This window comes from Mycetomoellerius zeteki, unplaced genomic scaffold, assembly GCF_001594055.1.
Source record: "Mycetomoellerius zeteki isolate Tzet28-1 unplaced genomic scaffold, Tzet1.0 scaffold421, whole genome shotgun sequence".
Taxonomy (NCBI): Eukaryota; Metazoa; Arthropoda; class Insecta; order Hymenoptera; family Formicidae; genus Mycetomoellerius; species Mycetomoellerius zeteki.
Genome location: NW_017257416.1, coordinates 1,201,831 through 1,224,084, shown reverse-complemented (window position 1 = coordinate 1,224,084; position 22,254 = coordinate 1,201,831). Strand labels below are relative to the sequence as shown.

At 31.3% G+C, this 22,254-nt stretch overlaps 2 protein-coding genes across 2 annotated transcripts; one reads left to right on the top strand and one right to left on the bottom strand.

The window, feature by feature from the left end:
• Positions 1-11,086: 11,086 nt before the first annotated feature.
• On the bottom strand, positions 11,087-14,853 carry Stam (signal transducing adaptor molecule). The gene is given in 11 exon segments (XM_018454054.1): positions 11,087-11,442; positions 11,709-11,944; positions 12,022-12,108; positions 12,110-12,201; positions 12,281-12,469; positions 12,579-12,710; positions 12,813-13,028; positions 13,133-13,208; positions 13,490-13,735; positions 13,949-14,109; positions 14,630-14,853. Coding segments are annotated over 11 exon segments (1,590 nt in total). The 5' UTR covers positions 14,673-14,853; the 3' UTR covers positions 11,087-11,330.
• A 651-nt stretch (positions 14,854-15,504) lies between these two features.
• zuc (Mitochondrial cardiolipin hydrolase zuc) lies at positions 15,505-16,572 on the top strand. The gene is made up of 3 exons (XM_018454055.1): positions 15,505-15,856; positions 15,953-16,137; positions 16,288-16,572. Exons 1-3 carry the CDS (start codon positions 15,594-15,596, stop codon positions 16,533-16,535), a joined length of 696 nt encoding a protein of 231 aa, XP_018309557.1. The 5' UTR covers positions 15,505-15,593; the 3' UTR covers positions 16,536-16,572.
• The last annotated feature ends 5,682 nt before the right edge of the window (positions 16,573-22,254 follow it).

Sequence of the window (22,254 nt, the reverse complement as noted above, 5' to 3'; positions counted from 1 at the left end):
GGAGGCGATGACCTTGAAGATGCGCTCCATCAACTTTCACCAAGTGGTAACATAGACGCCGTAGACGAGTAACAGGCTAGTCAATGTCATCCGTGCTGCAACTGGTGGTTAAGGCCTGAGTTCCATTCTTGGAGTTTCCTCGGTCCACGTTGGAAAAGTGGAGAAGGTTCCGGTTGTGTCACACTGACGAAATACAAGTGTCTCTACAGAGAAAATTGACGTGGACATACACAAAAAACAACAGCAATACTAATGAGCGATTTATGCGAAATAAATGTTAATTAATCTCCATGTAAATAGAAAAAAGAATATATTGTAATTCATTTATAATATTTATTAATTTCGTATGAATTACAATTACAATTTTTTATAAACATATGAAATTCGTAAATACGTTCATTTATGTCCAATAAAAAAATTATTGTAAGAACAGTAAAATATAACAATATTGCAACAATAGCACATAATTTTGCAGATCGTAAAAGAGCACCAGAGTTGCGTCGTGACTATTAAAATTGTACGAAGGCATGAGACATACTTATCGTATAGCCTACAATATTTTTCAATTCTCAATATATAATAAATCTTTCAGAAAAAATATTATTATAAAATATTATCATAATTAATTCTTTAATTCATGACTTCCTCTTTACAATTTTTCCCCACTACGGTTATGAGTAAATTTAATGCCAATGCATAGCGTGATAATCATTATACTCATTATTCCTCAATGTTGTTATACATCACTGAAGATTGAAGTCTGGATATTTTTATATTATGTAAAAATCCCAGGATGAAATGTGCACATAATGAACACATAAAAGACATTAACCATTAGTATCCATTTGATATTACGGCGAATTTGAACATCTAAACCTAAAGAATATTTAAGGATATTGCAACATTATGTTTCTTTTTTCTGTTCCTTTTTGTGATATATTTGGAATAATATTACCTATATAAAAATTTCATTATATTGTTTTATTATATAACAATTTTACGACGTCATTTCTCATTGAAAGAGCATGGGAAACTAAAAGAATTATGCTTCCACTCTTTTTACTTGCGCAGTCGAACAACCCCTCGATTCGCGCCACAATAAATCAGGATTCGTAAGAGTAGTCTGCGTATATGTATCCTGCAACACATATATATTATATATATATATATACAACAATCGCGCATCGTCTTCGCGCTGATGTAACACTTTTGCCTGCAGCTCCGGTAACTTCTCGAACACCTGTTAAGTATGCTCGTAATAGTCGCGACGCGATGTCCTGGTGATGCCTTATAGAATACTTAAGATTTCTCTCTGTTATAAAATCACGTTGCTTGAATTCAAATATAGTTGTTCCACTTATGCCCGTTTCTACCAATGCAGATTAACTTTAATCTCATAATCAGTTCAATTTATTCTTCATCTTTTTTTAATTCTTATAACTATATATAAAAAAAGAAGAAGAGTTATAATTGAACCGAAAATAATAACATTGCCTTTTTTTTACAAAAATCTGCTGTTTGATTTGTTTTTGTCACTTTTCTACTTTAATATTATTGTAACATTATCATGTAGAACGTGGGGTTAAACAAGTAATTATATTTTTAAAAATTACGGCTGATATATGTGTAAAATATTTTTGCACATCAATTTATTTATAATGTATCCCAAAAAATTGAGGTATTTGAAAAATAAATAATCAAACATCTCATAATCAAAAACTAAGAATGCAAGAAAATAGTACAGAAGTTATAGAACGAATAATATACCAATTGTTGAATCTTTTAATAGTTACAATAGCAATATAATAGGATATAACTCTGGCGGAAAAAATTTTTACGAAAAAATACAGAAAAACTACATAGATTGAGACAAAATCTTAGAAATTCTTAATTTTAAACTACATAATTTAAGATAAGATCTTAGAAATTATTAATTTTTCATAGATATTCGTAGTGGGACGTAGTGAGGTTTGTTTGCTCAGAGATTCTTAGTTTTTCGTAGATATTCGTAGTGGGATGTAGAGTGGCGTTGTTTGAGGGCGGAGGATTTGTAGGTTTTTCAAAGAAACAACGTCGCTTTACGTCCCACTACGAATATCTATGAAAAATTAATAATTTCTAAGATCTTATCTTAAACTATGTAGTTTTTCGTAAAATTTTTCCGTCAGAGAATTATTGAAAAATTCAGAAAATATGTAAAGAGAAAGTTAGTGATCAATTAAAAATAAATTAAAAATGATTAAATTGTGATACTAAATTAATAATAATAATATTAATAATACGTTTAACATAAAGAATATATGAGAACATTAATTGCACTCTTTTTTAGAAGTTATGTGCAACAGTAAATCGGTGTGTTGCACGATTCATCAAATTATTTCAAATAAATTACAAATGTTAATGAGGATCATCCTTGGAAAAGAATATAAGAATTTTAACAATAGGAACTAATTTGTAAATTAATACAATTATTAAAAAACGAGACTAACAATAAAATCAGATATTTTACTTCAATCAAGCTTATCATTTTTTCAGTCCCAAGAGCCATGTTTTAAACAGGATGACACGGTACACACACTTGGCATAAAAAAGAAGATTTATTTATTTTCATGTTATTTAAAAAATGACGGATGTGAAGTTTCAAATTACGAGGCAACACGCATCTTCAATCGTTTATCTCAAGCAGGAAACGCGACGGGACTGAAAAAATCGCGGATTCGCACGCGATTGAAGAAAAATCTATTTTTGTCCTTCATTTCGTTAAATGTCATCGTTCCTTCATTTAGATTAAAAAGTCGAATGTAATAAAATTCGACAATAACCTTATTCCTCGAAATTTATATCTTTTAAAATTCAAGCGTGCGCGCAAACAGCATTAATTCTGTAAGTTCACGTGTCATATTAAATTCAGTACGACTTATTCACGCGTATGTAACACGCGCTGTGATCAACATTTCTACGTGTGTAGTCAATTAACGTAATTAACGCACGTACATGCCATTTGAGCTGCATGTTGATGCAATAAAAATTGCAAATTGCAATTAAGTGTGCTTTTGCTGATTTCTGAACGCTTTTCCCGGTCTGAAACAGGCATGTGTCAACTTTGCGTAACGCTTTGCGACCGACCAAACAATGCAACGTGCGATCGTTGCGAAAGATCGTGCGAATGCGTAAAGATGTACAGCACACAGATGAAAAGTGCGAAAACGGACGCTAAGTTCCATGCAAGATTTATCGCGCTATTAATAAAAAATTTCATCGGTACATCCGTCTGACCTTGATTCTTCCGAGTGAAAATAGCAGCGCGCACCCAATTAAGATTATAACTTTGCATAAAATTTATCCTACTCGCTAATTCCGTCGGATATAAACATCCCATAGTTGAATAGCAAATCAGATTTAAATGCCAATGTTTCTTGAAAAAAGAAAACAAGAAAGAAAAGGATTCGGTCAGATTTCTTAAATGTATAAATATAACTTGCAAGTGTAAATTGCATTCAGTTTCTAGCGAGAGTAAGATAAAAAATATTTAATATTAAAAAATGCAGAATTAACTTGAAAAAAAAATCTGATAGTCGTTTTGCATTCAAACAAAGCTTAGGCAACGTAAAAACACTTGAAGAAAAAAATCTTGTCGATTAAAAATTAAAAAAAATAAAATAATAAAGTGTAAATTGATTGGAGTGTATATTTAAATACTGAAAGTTATAACTTATAACGAGAGTATTTTGATTCCAATCATTCGAATAAAACCGGTCGATGATAGTTTTCTTTCGTGTATTTTACTCTTTGAACAATCGACTTCGTAATGCATGAATCTGTGATCGATTCAGGCGAAGATTTTACCGGTAAATTATCAGATTAATTGCGTATATAACACGCATATAAATAGATTTCCATATGTAAATTCACGTGATATATAAGCGTTTAGATTCGATTGTAACTAACTGTGCGAATATCGAGGAAAATAAATGACGCTATTAAAATAATATAATGTACTGCATGTCTCCATATCACTTTTTCTTGTGTGTCATCGAGAATTTCAACGACCGCAAGGTTTTAGCAAAGATTGCAGACGATTCACAATCCCCTATCAATAAAGCATTTAATTTATTCCATCGTCGATTTTAGATGGATAAGACAATGAGAATTTTATTCGATAAATCGAGAATGAAAAACATAAAGGCTTACTTAATTGTTTAAAAAAAAACCCTTGAGGAAAGAGGCGATATTATTTAAATAGAAAAATGCCACGTGAAATATAATGGTTTATAAAATAAAGATAAAAAAAGAAATTTCTGAAATTTATAAAATCTCGCAAAATGGAGAATTTAATCATTTTTGTTAACTAAATACAGAAAAATCATTTTTTCTTATAATAATAGCTGTGATTTTTCACGTATACTATCGTAAAAACCGTACACGAATGTTACATAAATATTGTTTTTCACTATTGAACGCTTTAATTATCTTATCGTTATAATAAAAGCGTAATTGTTTCTCTAAAAATTTTTTTTATAAAATTAAAAACGTTAATATTTGGACCGTTAATATTATGCGCGTGGTCCCTAAAGTCGTAAATCTAGACAATAAACATTGTCCCGAGACAATGGTGTGAATTATCATGTATATCTCGATAACACAGTTCTGCTGGTGCATTATTACGAAAGCTTACGTTAGGATTCACCGTTTCATTCTTACAAAATTCCGCGCGAATTGCCATCCTGTTGCTCTTCATTAACATAGCATGCAATCGTTGCATAAAAAGAGAGATGGCGGATATAAACCGAGATAAATACATTTTATATAATAATTAAATTAATAGTTAAACAAACGACTAATTAATGACGAAATTTCTACTCAGATTGACAAAATTGTACAATATTCATAATATTATTATTATTACACACAAACAATGTCAATTTATCTTTGTTTTTATATATTACCTTGCTTCCAAATTACATTTTTATTATCTTATTTACCTTAAAATTTACATATTATACATTTCAATTTTACGAAAATAAAAATTAATTAATTCTCACAGAATTAAATATTGCAGTTTATTAAATTTATAGCATCTGTATAATTACAATACACTTGCAATATATGCATGTAATTAAAAGAGAAATATATGTTTTGATCATTACATTTATTGCAAAAATAAAAAATGGAGAGAGAGAGAGACAGAGAGAGAGAGATTGGCCAGTACTTCCATAGATTTCATTGGAAAAAAGATAATAATCACACAATTTAGAAAGTACGTCTTAAGTAGTAATTGATTATTACTACTTAGTTTTTCCGTAACAATATATTATTTAGTTTTGTCCTCTTTAAATGATACAAATCGATAAGAATATTTTGCTGATCATTTTTCTTGTCACTCTTTCTACAGATTCGGCCTCAAAAACCAGTTTCATCAGCAGAAATGTTATATCCAATAGTAATATTCTAGTAATAGTAGTGCATTAATATTTTCATTTCCTTTCTGTATCGAGATTGTAATGTTCATATATGCAACGAGGACGAGAGAAGTAATTATTACAAGCGAAACCACAGCGAAGGAACTTTGTTGCTTTCTGATATTCCTTCGTGAAGTAATGTAAATTAGCGTAAGATTCGTCAAGGATATTGAGATAGGCAATCTGTTGATATATTTTATGTATATACATGAGAATTTCTGTGATTGAAGAAAATTACTTCTTCTTATAGTCAACTTTAAATAGATAAAAATATCAAAGATATGACTTCTATATCAACATAAAGAAAAATTATTAAAAACCATGAAGATTTAGATTTTGAGATTATGACTATCACAAAACATCAGTAAAACTTGTTTTTAATACAAATATTACATGCTTAATGCAAGTGCACCGCCGCGCGCCATCCATTAAATTCGCAGATCATATTCGCATGGTTCCTAAGGTCAATCGTTGTTAAATATCAAATATATCTCTAATGAAATGCACAACCTTTTCTATGCGACGTTTTACTACTGTTTAATCTACAGCCAATCTGATGACCGATAGAGGCTTGACCTTTTGAAGTGGACATTTATCTATGATCACGAAATTTGAGAACTAACGCATACATACCCGCAATAATTATTAGCTAATAGCGTTAAAGTTTGTACGCAATTGCTTTATTAAGGAAGACTTGCATAATACGGAATATATTGCTTAACAAAGTGAAGCTAGAAATAAATTGAAGTTGTTCTTCTCGTACCGATAGTACCATCTGATATTGCATTTTAAAGTGTAACTGATCCGTTTGCTTTAATGAATCATTTAGTAAAGATTGCAGAGAAGATATCATGAAAGTATTTATAGAGTATGAAGTTTTATGAAGTTATTTATAAAGTAAATAACATCAGATTTTATTAGTGTGTACAAAGAATCAACAGATTAATTTGATACTTTATTGCTGATATTAGAATTAAAATAATAATAATTATGCTAACGTAACTTCTTATCAGTAAATCAATGATGGAATTACACGAAAGAAATGCAGTTACAATAATGAACGTGTGTCACACGACATTAAACAGTTTTCAGATTTATTATATTTAAAATTCGGGTGCATTTAAGTAATCAGACTACAGTGTTTTGTATTTTGATTGAATGATAGTTTTTTTTCGACATTACGAGATCTCTTTCTTTATGTTCTATAAATTGTCACTGTTTAAAATATGATGTGCTATCTTTTAATTGAGATAATGAATTTCGTTATCATTTAAACCGATTACAATATCTGTGTAAATTCTCTAGGAATAGTTTTAAATGCTCGTTTAAAAAAATCATTCTAATTGTACATCGATTGTATTTCGTAATTCACTAACATAATTAAACGTCTATTTCTTGTTAAAAATACTCTAGCATCATTTAGATGTTTGAATAAAAAATACAAATCTATTTAGCATTTCGATCATTGAGACATATTCGCGCGAATATGACTTGGGATGAGCCGATCCTAGACCTAGAAAAACAATTGCACTGGCCTTGAGCTACATATGAGAGCAGTAAAAGTGATAGAACAAAACATTACGTTGATAAAAAAATTATAATTCGAGGTTGATGGTATTTAGAACATCAAGCACAGCGAAAAAAGTAGGATTGCAGTCTTCTGCCTTAAAAGATTTAAAATTTTTCGTTATTTATAGGATATAGATTAGAAAATTTAAAATTTACTTCTTCTTGATGAAAATATCAAGGGAAGAAAAAAATAATAAAATAATCATTTATTACAATTTTTAATATCGTATCTATATATTTTGGTAATTCAAAATCAAGTTTTAAATTAAAATTCTATAAAAGCCCTGGTGGAAAAATGTTGCTGAAATTATTTCACGTTTTAGAACTTTTCAACAAAATTTCAACATTTAAAAAAAATTTCAGTTTAATTTCAGCGATTTTTAACTGAAAAATTCATTTTCGACAAAATTTTAGAAAAATTTCAACAAAATTTTTAGACAAATTTCAGCAAGAATTTTAGAGAAAATTTCAGAGAAATTTCGATTGGATTTCAGTGATTTTTCAGTACGTTAGCTGAAAAATTCATTCTCAGTGAAGTTTCAGCAAATTTTCAACAATTTCCTTGAAATATTCCGAAACGTGGAATAATTTCAGCGAAACTTTTTCACCAGGGAGTTTATTACATAACTTTTGTATTTTTTATGATAATACGAGAAATTAGATTTTACTTCTTCTGTAAGCTTAATCAATAATGATTAATAGATTTATATAAATAAATACTATGTAAAGATATTAATCATTATATATATAGCGATTACTGATAAACGTTAATAATGAATGATTGCTAACATTGATAAAGAATAGAGAGAAGAGTAAGTTAGAATTTTTTTGTTTTATTACATGACTAGATATTTTACGGCGGCTCGACTATCATGATTGATAGTCACGAAGTCTTGTCTGCGGCTTGGAAACGAAACCGAGAGATCTAGAATGTTAATGCCAAGGTTGCTCGATCCATTGTCGATCTAAGAAATGCCATTGCCAAGGAAAGCTACTCATTATTCTAATGATCTTATCAACAGAACAGTTATATGAGGAAGTTACGTCAATTCGTTATCGATACATCAACCGATGTGTGAAATGATATGAGTCACAAATGGCCCATAAAAGAAGTGACATATTCAGTGAAAAAGCACTCAAAAATGAGAAAATGGCATACGAATAATATCGACAATAATATTAACGAAATACATCACATAAAAAATATATCATATAATATAAACAAATGCAATTGATTATGGATTATTTATATAAAAAAAATCTATATATTTTAATAAAGGTAATAAATAATGGCAAAGAGCCTAGCACGATGTAGATTTATTATCCACTGAAGATGGTTCTGTAAGAACCGAAACGTTTGGAAATTGTTTTAATATATAAATATATAATTATTTGAGCACCTACATCGTACTAGGCTTTTTGCCATTATTTATTACCTTTATTGAAATTTATAATTTGTTGAGCCTTTGGAAAGTTAATTTTTAATTTGTTAAATTTATATATATATATATATTAATTAAAAAGAATAATGTCATAAAATAAATAAAAGTGTATTAGTTAAAAGAATTAATTTTTCAACGCAATGCATTGAAAGGGCAAATAATTAATGATATTAATACTAGAATAATTAAGCATTTGCACACACACTTGTATAGGCGGTTGCATATAAATTTTCTCACGTTTTGGAATAATTCATTAGATGTTAAATACGCTCACTACTATTTGTTCATCAGGCGTTAAGTAATGCTTATGTTATTCATGCATGAATATTTGCAAAATTACTTAGGAAATTCTTACACGTAATTGTTTATAAATATATTATCTATTTATCTATTTAAATTTGTGTAATATATATATATATATACATGTATATACATATACGTAGTATATGTATAATACAGTATCAGAAACTTTTGATAATGTAACATAATTGTGCAATATAAAATATATACGAGCAATATAATATTAGTATAATGCAAAATAAAATATAAAGTAAAATAATCATATATTATAACAAAGTGCAATTTGATTTTTGCAAATAGTTTATAAATCCCACTTCATATATAAATTAAAGGAGAATTGCGCGAGAATAAAACTTACGCTCGAGAACAAAATTAATTAAAATTTATGCACGCGGATGCATGTTATATAAGGAAAACAAATGGTTAATAACGGGATTTTTCAATCATTAATTCATTGTTCCATCAATCGTAAATCTTCCATTACGGGGAATTATATTATTCCCTGTATATCTACATGTATATCTTCAGGCGTTGTGCGGTGTGCAACTCATTATAAAATTTTAAATAATTCTCGAGTATCATTAATGACTATTAAAAAGCGATTGTTACTGTAAAGTATTAGAAGGTCAATCAATATGGCAAAAAACCCAATGAGAAAAAAGGCGAAAAATTAATAAGTACCTGTTCACGTATATACAATGTAGGTACGATAGATTTAGAAGTGAATGTGATAATGAAAAAAAATATTCATTCTTCATTGACTACAGTCTGTAATCAGCGACAATTGTATGCGTTGTTAAGTTGTTTAGTTAAGAATGACGTATTGCGAAAAATCCATGACTTATAAACGTAACGTATTACATATAAATGTGTACAATATATAGCAATTATTATACAATATTTTTAGCAATGGGAGATACTGGATGCCAAAATTGTACATGATTTTCGCACTTTAGAGGCGATAATTGATATTTATGTTAAACCGTTACACAATAATGATCACTTTCTTATAGTATTCGTACTCTTAGTATTTCGTCAAGATTTTGTCAACATAACTGCATTGTGAGGAAAAGTATCATATTAAGTGGATAAGCATGAACATTTCGAAAAATGTATTTTTTGCAGTATTTACATAGTATACAGTTGCTTTTGGTCGCGAGATTTTCTTCTATCAGAATCACCGTTATGTATAAAAAAAGAAGAAATAGAAGCGATGCTTGATTATATAAATAAAGCCACTTTAATGGTAACGTAACATACACAGCATAAATAGCGTCTACTCTTCATAAGACATGTTATTTATCTCGCTTTTAATTTCTATCTCGTTTCCGTCTTCATTCACTTACAGTGTACAGTATACAGAATTCGCTGCTACAAAAACGTTATCGTTCTGTCCCTATAAATTATGCCTTAAAATCTTAAATTATGTTTTCCCATAGATCTTGAGGCGTAAGCTTCGCCCGTAATTGTCATTGTGTACTTTTTTTCCTCTTTCTTATCTTTTACATCAGAAGTTAAACGCTTTGAATGATTATGCCGATATGCACTGTGAGAAAACATGTTAACATATAACGTATAATTTTCATATATCGTCAATGGCCAAACAGCGTTGGCCATTTCCATTAATATTCAAGATAGAACGTTTCGTTATATATGTACAATATCACTTATTTAACAATCGATAAAAAATTTCTCGCAGTCTCGCTATTTTTTAAGCTGTTAATAGGAATTAGTCTTATTGTACACAATGGAGAGACTAGACATACTGAGACATTTTTCTTGTAAACGATGTTTCAATCATTGTTCGATAATTAAAAGAACCTTAACAACACTGTGATTGCAACATTCCTTTAACAATAATATCACTTCGTTTCCTAATAATCATATTGCAATCCCCGTTTTGTATTTACTTGATCGGTGGCAGAGTAGAAAACTATAAAACATTCCTTGAGCTTTTTTTTTCATACACAAATTCCAAAATTTCATATTTCGTGTATTTTTACGACATACTGCATATTATTGAAAAATATTTATAATATTTTAAAAATGCGAAATTATAACTTTTACGACAAATACATATGTGACAAAGTTTACAATTTAAATATGAAACAAAGCATGAAGAATTAATCTTTTTTATATTTATATATATAAAACTATAATAAGAAAAATGTTATTTAAAATAATGTATAGAAATATGGGATTTAACATATTTTATAGATATTTAGTATTTTTTTCTGATAATGTGAATCAAACAATAATTAAATAACAGAAATTAAATTGATTGAAGGAATGTATAAATGAAAACTGGACAGTTTGAATCAATAAATATTTAACAGTTACTAATATGAACGTGATGTAGGCAACATAAGTCACTTTCTGCTTTGCTTTTCCTAATTGCATGTACATACTTAGAAAATAGTACATCCTAGAACATAAAATTTTTATTAAAAACCCATTATCTTTGGCTACTTTGGGTATGTTTATTTAAATAATTATAATATAGTAATATTGTACAGCTTGAATTAGAGTACAAGATGAATTTGTAACGCATAGCTTTGCTTTACATCATGTGTTGCCCGTTTGGTGGAGCATATTGCGATTGCTGATTTACAGGTCCTGTAGGTCCAGGTGGACCATATGGCCCGGGTGCTGGGCCACTTTGAGGTGGATATCTGCTACGTAATATATTAAATTATCACTTCTTGTATTAAAAAAAGAAAAGAAAAACATAACGTTCAATCAGTAAAACATGCAATTAAAGAATTGCAATATAATAACATAAAAAGATGTATTTGCACATGCGTTTGTATAACAATTGTAATTTAAGTAAGAAATGTCGTGAAACTTGAAAATATTCTTATAATAATTTTGATCATAGCGAACTTTAACATCGATGTTGCGAGATAAAAGGGAAAAAAATCAAACATATTAAACATACCCTTGTGGTTGATAAGGTAGGTTATTTTGATCAGGCTGCGGCAAAGATGACCCTTGTGGATGTCCAGGCGGATGTTGGTGGGATCCCGATTGGACATGAAAATGTTGGGGTAAAGTCATGTTTGGCATACTGGTAGGACCCATGTACTCGGTGCTCGGCAAACTCGTGTTATACGGTCCCACCGGGCCTGAGGCAGCTCCAGTGGGGAACGGAGAAGGCGGCATACCATTAAATATCTATTGAAGAACGTAACAATGTCAAGATGTTCGCGCTATTGTAAAGATCGTTACTTAGAATCTGTCGATGCACTTACGTGCGTTGGTGGTGGTCCCGGATTGTGGAATGGATAAGGACTTATATGTGGCTGCATTTTAGGCAAAGTGTAACCAGACGGCGTTGTCCAAATCGGAACTCAATTGAGTAAGCTGCGCATGCCGCCTGTCTACTTTTTCCAAAGCCGCGTCGATCAAAGGTCCCATTGCCGTAACTTGATCTGCATAATGTAATAAATGGAAATAATGAATATATTTATATTTTTCTAACTTAATGTTTTCAACAAAATTCGTAGTTACCTTCTAAATCGAGCATTTCCTGAGGATCGGAGGTATCACATTGTGGATCAGCTTCATGAAGCAGATGTAATAATCTATCCATTTTCTTTTCATCTATTTCAACTTCCACCACTTCAGGTTCACGTTTTACCATTTTTACTTCTACTTCTTCTGCGAATTGCACTAATTTCTTGTTACTATGTTCCAATTCTACACATAAATATATCATACATTAATTCAATTACAAATATATAATAAAAATTTGAGGACATTCAATCTTTAGTGTATAAAAAAATTTATTAAATCATATATATTTTACTTGTAAATTCTTCTGGTTCAACAGACAAATCAGCAGTAACAAAATTGGAGGGAAAGATTTTTTTAAAGAGCCCTTCGCCTCTTTGATTACTACCTTTCCACCAATTCGGATGAGAATCGTCCAAAATGTTAACTAAAAAACCAAATTCAAAATTAGAAATTCGAATATTTATCTCTAATATTTATCACCGTGTATGTAGTTTATGCTTTCATATTATAATCTTCATATACATACTTATTTCTCCCGCTAAGAATGTCAGTTCATTATCCTCTGCAGCTTCAAAATCATACAGAGCACGTACTTTCCTGCCTTCTTGGGAGGTGTTTGAGGCACCTCCAAGCACAGAATTCATACTAGGATATAAACTAGTATTTTTTTTAGAGGCTGGCGAGCTATGCGATGAAGTGCTTTGAGTATGAGTTTTACTTTCTTGCAATGAAAGTTGTATGGCTGTAAAATATTGTTTAATAATAATAATTAAATATAAAAATATATAATACAGGTAAACTTAAAACACATTATTAAATATATAATGGAAACAATATTAAGCTTACCTCTTGCAATATCTGATTCTTCTTGCGAATTTGTTACTACATTAGGATCTCTGCTTATAGTGCTAGAACGTTTTGGCTAAAAGACATTGCATTTTGAATATGTAAAAAAGATTAAAAAATATTGAATTAATAGTGTTATAAGCCTAAGTCTATATGTTAAAGTACATGCAATGACTTATATAAAGTAACTACTTATGTGATGCAATATAAGAGAAACATATAGTATCAATAAATGTTAGCTATCTGACTAATTTAAATAATACAACTTAGTCTAGATTTGTAATTTAATATTTAATTTTCATAAATATAGTTAATAGAATAAAGGTACAGTAATAATGTAGCAGGCTAGAAACTCACCGTATCCGAGATAGAAGAAAAGTCATGGCCTTCGCTTCTCAGTTTATTATATAAACTTGGAATCAGATTCAATTGCGGATCCATCTTAAAATCACCTTCTACCCATTTTTTTAAAAGTGCTTTAATTTTATCTACTATTTTCGGTTGTGGATGGTTAATAAGCTTTCTCAAATCATTTTCAAAATCTCTGGACGCAATTTCCAAGTGAAAAACTTTTCCACAATTACTGGTGCAAGCATCCAACAACTAAATAAAAAATAGCAAATTAAAAACTTGATAAAATACATTGAGATATTTAGATTCCATTAATGTAAGATTAACTTTAATCTTGTTTAACTTAATATTTATTTTTTTTTAAATTCTAAGAATTAGAAAAAGATAAAGAATAAATTGGACCGAAATTAAAGTTAATCTTATATTAGAGTAGAATCATGCCTTATTGTTAAAGAATGTACTAACTGTTATAGCTTGCATGACCACATGAGGGTCCTGACAGTACAATCTTTTAACGATAGAACGTAAACAGTCCTTAGCATTTTGACTGGATGTGCCGACTTTGTCGCAGATATCCATTATCTTTCCCCATTCTTCCGTTACATTGTTCTCATTAGTTGCCTTTTCTGATCCAATATAATCACAAATCATGATTTAATGGGATAAATAGGTATTCAATGGCATGCATAAACAAGAAAATAACAATTTCTTTTTAATAAAAATATTGAGATAATTAAGAAGATAACATGGGTTAACTCGCAGACGTCATAAATAAAATGTAACAAAGGGACGGGCGTTTTTTCATCATGTTGTGACACCCAGGTGAGATATCACGGCAAACTGTCATCGGGCGTGAAATCGCTGCTGTCTCGCGCGTATGGTCAGTGCGTCAAAAAATGTGAAAGTCGGATTTAGGCGACGGAGAAACAGCATGAAAGATCTGACGATGTTGCCGGAGGAGGTCAAATGTCAACAACCGTTTAATACGCCCAATGCAGAAAACGAATCGTTCCCCGTGTAAATCTACAAAGAGTAATCGCAGGCTCTCACGATAACGCGTGCAGCGAGAGGCGGCGTACTCGACCACGGTATCTGCTGATGCGCGTATCAGATAAGGGGCCGTGAGGAAACCAGGATATTACTCACCGACGTCAGCGTCGAAGGGCGAGGAGGTTTGAAAGAGGCCCATCGTCGCGGCTCTCTCGTGGAACAGCCGTGAAGATTGTTCCTAATGTCGTCGCGCTCGCACGTCGGCACGCCGTCGCGGAATAGCGCTACGCATCCAGCTGATATTTACTCACAAACGTCCGGCCAAGCAAATGATAGGATGATACTCCACTCCGCCGCATTAACGGACATCTTTGCCCCCGGATCAGCTAAGAACCTATCGATACCTAGATATCGATTTCTATCGATACTTCTCGATATAGACGAGGTGCGATCTATTGGTAGGGTTGGGTATTAAGGTACCTTTTCATGCTGACGTTCGACGCTCATTTTCGGCGTCAATATAAATCACGTGATAGAAATTGACGAATATCAAGCGTTAATTTTGATCACGTGACCTATTTTGACGCTGAAAATGAGCGTCGAGCGTCAGCATGAAAAGGCACCTTTATGCGTGACTAGGAGATAAAGTGCGTTCGGGGAGACGCTATTAGCGCTATTTCTGTCATTCTATCCTTGTTTTACGTCTAATAAACAACGAAGATAGAATAACAGAAGTAGAGCTAATAGCGTCTCCCCGAACGCACTAAATAGGTGCATTGGGTGCATTCAGTACTACAACCGCTCACTGAGCGCTGAGTGAGCTCTTGCATCTGATTGGCATATTCCGTTAGAACTAAAAATATAGACCAAACAAATACAAGAACTCACTAAGCGCTCAATGAGCTCTTGTATCTGTTTGGTCTATATTTTTAGTTCTAACGGAATATGCCAATCAGATGCAAAAGTTCACTGAGCGCTCAGTGACCGATTGTAGTACTGAATGCACCCATTATACTAAAGTAAGAGATCCCTAACCTTTAGATTGACTGAAGTGTTTCTAACACACATTGCTTTTCCAAAGATTTTGAAAGATTTCCAAGTTACTTAAATCAGGCCTAGAATGATGAAAAGAATTGTCATTGCAATAACTTCTGGAGTTATCGTGTCAGAAGTAATGTGGCAGTTGTACAAGAAATATAATCATTCTCGGAAGAAAGTGATTAATACTTCCAATTCGAATGGTTCTGTAAAGCAGCTTTGCAAAAATACAGAAGCAAAATTCTTCGAAGTCATGTTTTTTTCACAAGACTGTACTTTATGTCGACCACATTTAAGATGTATGAAACCATGTGCAAAGCTGAATTGTCCAGTAAGACACTTAAGGTAATTTTTTCAGTGATATAAAGGCAAAATAAAATTATTTATTCACGTCTTTCTCATAGCTTGCAACTGTATAGAACATATCTGATGTATTTGCAGGAGGATTATATATTATTTAGATTCTGCAATTCATACTTTGGACATATGTATATATTTCTTTACATTTACGGAATTGGCAGAGGCAATTATAAGGGCCAAAAACAGAAATGTTGTCGTAAGGATCATATTGGAAGATTCCATGACACATACTGATAAAAGTCAAATAATGAACTTTTACAAAGAAGGTTTGTGACAAGTATTCTGAAACATATATGGTATAATTTAATTAGATACAAATATATGAAAAATTTAATTGCAAGACATAATCTTATGTTAAATTTATATAATGTCTTACAACTTAGTATCAACCTAGTTGACATTATTTTGCTTTGCAGGCATTAAACCAGTGTTCAAATCATTAGACGTCTTAGTGCATCATAAATTTGTTATTATTGACAATAACATTGTAATGACAGGCAGTATAAACTGGACTAAATCAGCGTTTTTTGGAAATTTTGAAAATGTTTTAGTGACTAACGAATCAGCAATAGTTAAGCCATTTGTAAATGAATTTGAAAGGATATTGACGATGCTCACTGCTACAACTACAGAAACTAATTCTGAAACTTTAGATATACATTAACAATTTATTTTAAATGTATTTACTTACATTAAGTAAAGAACAGACATTTTTTTAATGCTTTTATTTTTAATAGATTCAGACCAAGATTCTTGGACTGTGATATGCTGACTTGTTTAAAATAAGTTATAAGAAAGTATTTCATGAAATTTAATTTTTATTAAGATTAATTTTAAACTTAAAAGATTATGTAACTTACCTATGTTTAATTTTGTATGCTAAAAATCTTTATAAAAGTATAAAGAGACGGATGAAGTTTCCTCATGTGTCAATCTTACGTGAAATCATTTTCTCTGAAGTTCTAATCTAAGAACACATTTTATCTATACGTGTGTATAAATATAATATTTCATGTGATATTTACACATTTTCTTTTTAACTTAATAACTTAATAATTGCCTCATTTCGTTTTGTATGTACGTGTATCATGTATTTCTGCCTCGAAATAATTGATATAACTACGAGATATACTAATAGGATTTAATTCTCTAATCGGATGAATCTTTGTGTTTTGGTGGATTAAATTTGATGCAATAACACGTACGGCGTGGGTGTACAAAAGGGAGTTGCCATGACGATTCTGACGTCATTGTGGTACTGTCTTGGTATTAAGGATAGCCTTTGTTTTCGCACAAATGAAGCTGCGCTCGTGATGCATATTGATTTTCTTTAATCGGGAACAGTCACGGTCTTCGGAGTTCATGGTCGCATATAAAGAGATCTGAAAGAGAAATTCAATTATAGATGTGCGTCATTTAATATAACATGTTTAATGCAACGTTATTGTTTTATTTTATTTTAGTTAGCCTGTGATATTTAAAGAGAAAGAGGCAATATTCCATTTTATGATGTTTAGTACATAAAAAAATGTATGTTATCGTACTCTTAATTATTGTTAAATAAATTTAATGTGAACTGTGCATGTAATTAATTATATTTTTAATATTTCTATAAGAAAACGTATGCAACAATTTTAAAAAATTTATTTTTCTAATCTTATTATTTTTTCTCTTCATTAATGCGAGAGAAATTTGTATCAGGATAGAGATAATTAGAGATTTGCAAAATAGATTTGTAAGAAATTTGAACTTCATCAAATAAATATGTTTTTATAAAAATATATATGTATTTCTTATTGTAGAAAGATGACAAGAGAAAACAATTAGACATTGTAGCATGATTTATAAGTTAGATGTGGACGATTCCTTGTCATAAGCAAAAATGAATTTTATACGGAAAAAAAGTAAAGAAACGATCGAGACAGATAATATTAATCCGCAAAATTAATAATTAGATAAATCTAAAAACAGAAATAAAAAATAAGCTTCGTCTTTCAGAGAAAAGTTCAAAATGTTACGACACAATTTCATGTATATGTCATCATATATAGTATCACGTTATTCTATAAATTCTCGTATTTAAAATTTCTCGTATGTATTTAATTTAAAACGTATATATTATTATAGATGCGCGTTCAGTAATCTAAATTTTATTCTTACAAATTTGTTCAAAACTTTATAGACAAAGTTTAATAAAACATTATTATTAATATCATTATGATTAATTAAAAACGTATCAAAGCATCTATTTTCCGTAGCAAATTTCAAATGTTGCGTTTTAAATTATCCGAATATTTGAAATATTTGGCGACTCCGCGCCTGCGCAGTGCGCGTCCGTGATGCGCGCTTTTTCAGCCGCCATGACACTTTCGGCTGCGCATCGCGTCGGTTTGGGTCGTAAACAGTGCCATGATGTTTCGCGAATTTTAACTTTCGATAGTGCGTAATAAACGTGAATTTTTGTCAGCAGTACCGATCAAAGGGACGGGCGATTATTGAAACGTGTCTGTTGCGGCGGATTTTCGCGATCGATGTTGTTTCGCGGTTACAATTGACGTTTCGTTGCTACACGAAATCATGGCATCCCGATTCAAATTTCGGTAGGTATAAATTCCAGTGACAGGGTATGCGAAAATGATCCTTACGCGCGAGAGAGGGCTTCAGCACAAAGATGGTCGTAATTGAGTCGTGAAACGTGAGTCGTAGTCGTAGGTCAACGTTTTGGTCAACCTACAACTACGACTTACGTTCCACGACTCGGTTACGGTCATCTTTTGTGCTTAGACCCTTAATTAGATCATCCCGATCATATCTAATGAAACATTCGTTTGTTACAGATAAACAATATATGAGATACCTAGCGAAAAAAATTTTTATGAAAAATATGCTTTGCCTTTCTGATTCCATCAATTGAGACAAGTTCTTAGAAATTTCTTAGTTTTTCGTAGATATATCTATATATTTGTACAAATATATTTGTAGTGGGAGACTTAGAGAGGGATACGTAGAGTGAGGTTTCTTTGTCTTAGAAATTCAATCTTAGGCCGGTATTCGTAGTCAGTTCTTATTTCAAGATCGTCTTAAGTAATGTCTTAAGCTAATGCGGCCTTCTGATTGATTCGTGACGCCTCAAGGCTGAGCTTAAGACGATCTTGAATACAAGGACTGACTATGGCTATGTTTACATCGTGCGCTTAGTCCGCGACCTATACAATAGGTGTCTTTGTTTAATATACAGGATAAACAAGGACATCTATTGTATAGGCCGCGGCCTAAATGCACGGTGTAAACGTAGCCTATGAATACCAGCTTTAGTCTTTTGTTTATTCGTAGAATGGCGTGTTTGTTTCGTGATACAATAAAATACAAAAAAAGGTTCCGTAAAAACTTTTAACAGAGCATCGGAATTAAGACATAAGAAAGGCTGGAGGATTTCTTAGTTTTTCAAACAAAAATCCCACTCTACATCCGTTACGAATATATCTATGAAAAACTAAGAATTTCTAAGATTTTATTTATGCAGTTTTTCATAAAAATTTTTCCACAGGAGGTATACAACAAATTACAACTGTACATCAATTCCCAGCAAACAAAATTTTGATATCAAAATGTCGATAAATAATCATCTTGTTGGCTGGGTTATAGATAATGAATTTCCGACAGTTTCGTTAAGGGGTGCGTTTTTGTCGTACGACACATTTTTTAAGCCTGTGATTGGCTACAAGACAGAGCGATCGGAGGGGGGACCTCTCTGTTCTGTACATTTGTCGTACGACGAAAACGCATAAATGAAATAGCACCCAAGGTTTGTTCGCATTGCAAGCTCCAACGTGATCCACCATGCTCCTACCATAACTCTTATTCACTCCAACGCGCTTGATAGAATGAGTAGGAGCTATGGTAGAAGTATGTTGGAGCATGTTGGAGCTTGCGACGCGAACAAACTTTAAATTCTGGGTGATTATAGTATCCATGGATGACGATAAATCGCGATGGTAATCAAGAAACACTGTCGTATCCTGTGTCGAGATTTACGTTTACTCGCATGATAACAAATGAATGTTCGATAGTTTCATCAAATGAATTCTGTACGATCATAGATAGCATTATTCGGGGTTTGTGTCCTAAGTAAATTTTTATCACTTTAAAAAATTACAAAAATTATTAAGTGATTTATATATATATACTTAATATCTTTCGAAAGTATTTATAAAGTTTATTTAAAAAAAGTTGTATATAAATATTATAAGTAATTACTTAATTGGTGCTTTTAGTTTTTTGAATAAAAGAAACATGTAGAACACGAATTCTCTCAGTTGTGCGGTGTACTAAGGATTAAAATATGATGTGGTGATTGAATAGATAAATTTTTTATTAGCCGCGATTACTGTTTATTCCCAGCAGGGCTATTCTGTAACTCTTAACGCAAATTTCGTTAGCGTTATAACATTCGTTGCGCAGCTTTTTTATCATGGTAACGATAACGATAACGAAACTTGCGTTAAGAGTTACAGAATAGAGGCCCAGATAGCAAAATGTCTACAATCTTCTAGCAGACTGTCAGTAGATTCGAACAGAAAATGACGGCAGTCTGCCATCAACTGCATCCGCATTAGGCTTGTGTTCTGTTAACATCGCCTATCGACATCCCAAGTAGAACACGGAGTCATAATTAAGTCATAATGGTATCACAGAACGTCATCATGATGTCATTTGATACCTAAAAATTGACTTATAAGTGACGAATGAGGTCATGATGACGTCCTCATGACTTTTATGTTCTACTTGGGATAATGTGAAGGCAAATTGTTGGCAGAAACTGAGCAGATCCTGCCGACATTGTCTGATTCTGTTGTTTTTTTTTTAGCAGTCTGTCAACAGTATTATGTACATCTAATTCTGTAACAATTCTGTTGCTATTTTGTTGGCATAGTGTGTAGCAGACATTTAAAAAATCTGCTTTTTACAGACTTAGCTATCTGGGTAGTTATTCTATAAAATTATGAAGTCAAAGTAGTTATTTATAATCGTTGTATTGTGCATAATTAATTAAAATGTGGAATTAATTGAAATAGTAATTGACAATAATGACAATAATCTTTTCATTAGTTGTGATTACTACTGTATTTATTCCGTAGATTAAAATCACAAAATCGATATAGGTAGTTATTTTTGTGATTATTACGTTTTTAAAATTTTGTACGTGAGTTAATATGAATTATAATTAAAATTCATGGTATTTATGTGTAATAATCGAGAATATATATAGCTATAGTGTAATTGGTAGTTATACGTAGTAATTAGCACTGAATGCAATCATTTTCTGATTAGTCGCTATCATCGCTTGTAGAACAGAAACGGAAAATCGATATAATTAATGCTGTAATTACAGTTGTAATTAACGCTCTTATCATAGTTGTAGAATAATATGGTTGTAGAAAACACTTTATTTAATTAGAATATAGAGTAATAAATGGCACTGGTCGTGATTACTTTTTTATTAACTACAGTTACTGCTTGTAATTGTTTTGTAAATTAAAAGGATAGAAGGAACTATCTTTTAACCGCTTGAGCACGAGTCTGATATAGAATTTATGTCAAATCTGGGATTATCTCGGACTATTACGTACTATGAACTAACGACCTAGCTGTGGCAGGGATTGATTCGAAGTTATGATTCCTCGGATATATTCTGAGCTAGCATTCTAGCCGCTCACGATTATACTGCAAGCAGACTTGAAGGAGTCTCGTTAAATTAATTATGAGAATAGGTATATATTCTCACTTTCAGACAGAATCCTTTGCAGGTTTGTCAAGTGTTTTAGTTTTATAAAGCCTAGTGCGCCAGACTCGACATCGTTCATTTGGATCCAGAAATTCTAGCGGCCTGAAAACCGCTGTGTACATCAGGCATTCATTGCATTGTTTAGAGTTCAGACTTGTGGAATTCCCCACAGAGATTCAATTATATTTATAAAACATTATTATATTTATAAAATTATGTGCATTGACAAATTTTTACTATTACATTTTATTTTTAATAATAGAAAACATAGTCGTAGATCACATAGTAGATATAATAGATATGGTAATAAAATACAATTGAAATTGTTGTAATTAATGCTATGATTGCTATAATTAATAGAATCTCATTTATCTCACTGTATTTTTTTGCGAATTTTTACATTGCTGGGGGGGGGGAATGACTTTTTAACTAATTAACAATAAATATGATATAAAAATAAGAGAGAAAACATGTATAATCAGTTAAAAAAATATCAGGTAATCATTATGTTATGTTTATAGTGTAATCGCGAGAACATGGAATAATTTCACCCGCGCGAGATGAAGTGCGGAAACTCCCGGTCAATTGTATGGAAACA